Source organism: Arachis stenosperma, chromosome 4, assembly GCF_014773155.1.
Source record: "Arachis stenosperma cultivar V10309 chromosome 4, arast.V10309.gnm1.PFL2, whole genome shotgun sequence".
NCBI lineage: Eukaryota > Viridiplantae > Streptophyta > Magnoliopsida > Fabales > Fabaceae > Arachis > Arachis stenosperma.
Window position 1 is genome coordinate 43,108,459 of NC_080380.1, and position 5,532 is coordinate 43,113,990.

General features: G+C 37.7%; 1 protein-coding gene across 1 annotated transcript; it reads right to left on the bottom strand.

Annotated features, from left to right (window-relative positions):
- Positions 1-1,984: 1,984 nt before the first annotated feature.
- LOC130974922 (uncharacterized) lies at positions 1,985-4,640 on the bottom strand. The gene is made up of 9 exons (XM_057899761.1): positions 4,439-4,640; positions 3,875-3,932; positions 3,278-3,355; positions 3,125-3,190; positions 2,826-2,900; positions 2,699-2,752; positions 2,461-2,547; positions 2,168-2,233; positions 1,985-2,084 (listed from the first exon to the last, which is right to left on the bottom strand). Exons 1-9 carry the CDS (start codon positions 4,638-4,640, stop codon positions 1,985-1,987), a joined length of 786 nt encoding a protein of 261 aa, XP_057755744.1.
- Between the last annotated feature and the right edge of the window lie 892 nt (positions 4,641-5,532).

A 5,532-nucleotide genomic window follows, 5' to 3' on the forward strand; every position in this document is an offset into this window, starting at 1 on the left:
CTACTCTCTCTAATTGCCCGATCTCTCTGTGTATTCATCTCACTGAATAGTATCCGGGAAGCATACTCCACTCTATAGTGGTCCACCTCCTCCTACAATTAAAAAGTATGTTATGTTTAAACAGAAATATTAATTCAGTAAAGTAATATAGAGTTATATAGTTCTAAAGACAGTTACCTGTGTCCAATTATCCCATTCATACTTCCCCTTTTTAATGTTTTCCGGCGCTATTAACTCAAGCCACTTCATTACGTAGATAGCGCAGTCATAGCTGAAAACGAAGAAAATAAATTACAAATCTCATTTAGGAAAGTTTAATGTTCAGAGTCACAAATTTATACCTTGTTTTTTGGCCTGAAATTTTAACATATGAGGCTTTAATTTCCTTCTCCTTCTCGCCTTTCTCGAGAGGTTTCCCGCCGGCATATGTTATCAATCTTGAAAATACATATCCCTTAAATGCCAAAACAAATCAGTAATACACCCGAATGAATGGACAAGATACACCCAATTGAATATGGAATATACACCCAACACAACCTTCAAAATAGACCTATCTATTAAAGTAAAGAAGACAGAGGCAACTTACAGTGAATTTATTAATGTCCTTTCTCTCATCGCTTGGAGCTTTTTTGTGTAGCGGGTCAAGTATTTGACATTTTCGCTTTATTGTATTTATCAGCCATAACCACCAATGTCCCGAGTGGCAAACAGGAGCAAAAATCTGAAGGATTGCCACATTTCAATAGTCTGTTATTTTATTTGGCATATAAGTGAATAAGCGTACTAACAAATTTACGAAACGAAAACTTACATATGGATGCGAACTTAATTTTTTTCTATCTATGAATTCAATAAAACTCGGGTAGGCTTCCACCGTGAATTCTTTGTTCGTTTTCGGGGACATGAATTCCCCCCTTGGGTGATCCGAAAGTGCCATGTTCTGCAAGAATTGCGATACAAGAAATGAAAAACCGAAAATACACAACATACACCCAAATCAAAGCACAAAATACACCCAAATCAAAGCATAAAATACACCCAAAGTTCGTAGAAGTAACACTTACCACAATATCAGGGGGGAGACAGTATATTTGTTCCTGAAACCTCTTTTCATTTTTCTGGTTTAGGATGAGGCAGATGGCAGATACAATCTAGAAATCAATTTTAAATTAATAAACATTGCAGTTGACTTTGGTGTAAAATCATTAATGTTAGTCTAAAATTACCTGAGATTCTATATCACTTTTTGCCTGGAGGGATGCAAGGTGCGTTCTCATCAAAATGTATTCTCCTTGGCCAATCAGAGTGCATATCTCCTCAAATTCGTCAGTATCGCCTTTTGCATCTTCCTTCAGTCTCGTCCCCCAGGTGTAGCACTTTTGTTTCATATCATCCGGAATTTGATTTATTCCCCCAGGAGTTTCAAACTTTGCAGAACTTTCTCCCCCAGTCTCCCTCTGAATTTGTGGACTTTCGTTTGTTCCCTTCGCCGCATTGCTTGCTAATTTTTGGACCAAAGTGTCTAATTGTTCTAGCATACTTGCAGTTTCTGGAGATTTTTCCCTTTCTGTCTCCTGCGTTGACGCCCCCTCTTGGCTTGAATCAGTCAGTCCAAGGCTGAATGATGGCATGCCTGAATCTGTTTTAGGAACATAGGTTGCTGTCCGTGCCATCATCAACAGGGCAGCAGCGTCTTCTGCGGCTGGATGACTGTGTCATGATGTATAAGAATAAGAGTAAGAATAATAATATACGGATGATAAGCAAAGATTGATTTTAGTCTGATGAACTTACATTTTAGTTGGAGCTGGGGGAAGCGTGGGTGTGGTTTCTTGAAGTTTCTTGGGGGATTCAGGAGTGCTGCACAGTAACACAAAATTAATCATGGCGTAAAGAAAAAATTGATCAAGAACAATATACACCCAAACTGTATGCAAATATACACCCAAACCCTAAACAAATATACACCCAATACTATTTCTTACCTTTCTGTAGTCCCTTCAATCCTTAGCATAGGGGTTGGTTTGAAATCTATCTCAGGGGTTGTTTGGGATGCCGGCACAAAAACCTGGATCGGGACTCTAAACAAGAAGAAAAATGAAAGGTTAACAACGCCTTTGAAAATAATAAGGTTATAAGGTTGAAATATTCTTGGAAAACTCACATTGCAAGCGCTTTCGACGGCGTTTGTTCCCTAACAACCATCATATTGGAATCATTCGGAGTCAACCTAAAATACACCCAAAGAAGATCAAAAAATACACCCGAACAATTCAAAAAGAAGACGGGCTTTATTTTTTGAGAACTTACATAATTGCAGTTTTTGCTTTTTTTTGCTGCCTTTTTTTTCTTGAATAAAATAATAAAGGGCTTTTTTTTCTAAAAAAAATATATACAGAATTAGAAGTAGAAGTTATTAGAAGAACAAAAGTAACGGTTATTTGAAAGAGAAATTACATGCTCTGAGACGGCTGGTTTACACTACTCTGTTCTGTGCGTCCTTGAGAGGAAGGATCATCACTTCCCAAGTTCACAGCCGGTAGTCTAAACAGATTTCATGTTATTCAAACGAAATATACATCCAACTTAGTAAACAAGATACACCCAACTTGATCCACAAAATACACCCAAATTGTTTCACAGAATACATCCAAATCATGATAACAAGATTTTATTAAATAATAAAGCTTCTTACGTTTCAGAGGACACATAGCGACCTTCTGTCGATCGCAGGTCAGCTTGGTTGTCCCTGCGAAACAAGATACAGTTATTAGCAAACAAAAGACACCAAAATCTCAAATACACAGCCCAGCAAGACATACCCCTCTGCAGCAGATTTATGAACGTTTTCCCCTAGCCATTCATCAAGTTCGTCACTCGATATTTCATATCTCTCACTACATTCATAAAATAAGACGTTAACAAAAATAATTACAATGATACACCGTAGTATAGCTTACGAGGTACTGTACCCGTCAAAGTATTGATCTTCTTCAGGAGGTGAATCCTCCACAACAACTTTTTTCTTTTTTTGTGGTGTTCTGGGTGAAAAAAAAAAACAGTACCAATCAGAAATAAAAAATTAATTTTATCACAGAATTTTATCCAAAGAATTGCTTACTTTTTTGGAGTTGTTTTTGTTTTTTTCTTTTTCTTCTCCTTCTTCCCAGGTGATGATTCTTCGCTCCTATAAGTCAATAAAAGACACTTCAGTTAATACACAAAATCTTTATAAAGAAGCCAAAAGAAAGGAGTAATAATTTCAGGACATTACTCATCACTTGGTTTAGATTCAGATTCTGAGTCAGAATCTGACTCCTCTTGCCTCTGCTTTCTTTTTCTTGAGTCCATTCTGGAAGGCAAACAATTGTCATTTAGAAAATACTAAAAATACACCCAAATGAATTCACGAGATACACCCAACTAAATATACAATATACACCCAACGCAGCAAACGAAACACACCCTGCTTAATAAGCTACATACACCCAACGTGGACAAACAAAATACACCCAAACCGAAAAAGAAATTACACCCAAGTATGGTACTTACTTTTTCCCCTTTTTGCCGGGGTGTTTTCTTCCCGAATCCTCTGAGTCTTGTTGAGCCTCAGACTCAGAGGTAGAAGTGTCACTGTCAGTAGTTTCTGTCTCCGAAGACGATGTTGGGCTCGCCTTCCTTTTTTTTGTTTTTTTTATTTCTTGTTTTTTTTTCTTTTTTTTCTCATTTTTTCTCTTGTCTCTGCCAACTTCACAATCCCCTGAAACATGAGATATTTTAGTTAGCACCATTCGGGTAAATAAAATACACCAACTTATTATGATTACTCACCAAAATTTCCTCTCTCTCTGCATTCATTCTTTCCACCAACTGATCCTTAGTCCAGTTGGCAATCCATGGCTTTGGTGGTCTTTCAATCCTGCTCTTGCCTTTGTTTTTTGAAAGATGAAAGTAGATCATCATCAGGGCAAAGAGGCAGCCATTGATTGCCTTCTTCTTCTTCTCTTGATAGTCTGTTATGCCCTTGATCATGAAGGTCAAAACATGCCCTCCCCAGTTTCTTTCCTCTATGCCGTCCATCTTAAAAATTGGGACCAGGTGCACGGGCGATATTTTGTTTATCGTCGTTGGCAAAAGGAACGCCATCTGTATGTAGAGGATGAATATCCTCTTGAACATCAGGCGTTCCTCTTCGTTGCCAACGCCGATTTCCATCATTTCATCGGTAAGACTTTTGAGGGTCTTACCCTGGAATCTTCTATAAATTATTTTGTCATCATCAGAAAGTTTCTTATAGTCAACTTTCTCAGGAAATAGATCTCCTACAAAAAGGAAGACAACAAAGCATCCAAGTCGGTTCAAATACACCCAAGCATCAGGTTAATATACACCCAAGCAACAACTTAATATTCATCTATAATTTTGAGCTAATTACCTGTTGCATTGATGCCAAGCGCATCACCTATTTTTTTGGGGGTTATTTGGAAAGAACCATATCCTGTCTTCAGTTTGTTCTCCCCAAGTTTGAAGTTGTTTGCCAGCTCCCTTAAGAGTTGGTGATCCACCCTCAGTGGTGGGATGTGCATCAACCCACCGAATCCAAGATCCCTCACAATCGCCTTCTTCTCCTCAGTCATGTTTCTGAACTTATCATTCAGGAGATGTGTGGCACATTTAAGGTCTTTAGTTTGGTTTCTTGCTGCCATTTTCTCTAAAACTAAAAATACACCCAAAGATATCAGTAATATACACCCATATATATATGACTCAGATACACCCATTGATAACAAAAAGATACATCCATTGATAACAGTAAGATACACGCATATATATGAGTCAGATACACCCAAAGATATTCGCAAGATACACCCATTGATAACAGTGAGATAAACCCATAGATATTATTCAGATACACCCAAAGATGTCAAACAATATACACCCATTGATTACAGTGAGATACACCCATAGATATTATTCAGATACATCCATATAGATATCAGTCAGATATCACTCAACCATGCTTCAATATCAAGCCACATTACAAGGTTAAGCAGTTTACACCCCCGAATCTACGGAATAAGCAGTTTACACCCCCGAATCTACGGAATAAACCCCCAAAAATCAACAAAAATAGCAGGAGAACTTAGAATAACAATGTATAACGACGTAGAACTTAGAAGAATGACGGATAACTTAGAACAGTGTAACAAAGAAGCAAGAGTTATAGTAAACCCTAGAAGAACGACGTAGAAGAAAAGTAAAATATACAGTATTTTAATGGACTTACGTTGAGTATTCTTGGTTTGTTTTTTCTTCAGATTCTTCACAGAGAGGTTGATGGTGTTTTGATGCAGTTTTCGAACTACGATTTCTATATTTTGAAACTTGATTTTCGCTCGAAAATGAGAGGGTTTCGTTGTTTTGAAAGCGCCTTGAGAAATGGAAGAAGTGGAAGAAGTGGAAGAGTCTCCCATACGTAACCGTTCGAATGTTGAGCGCGTGATTTTGACGCGCCATCTTATCTCTCTT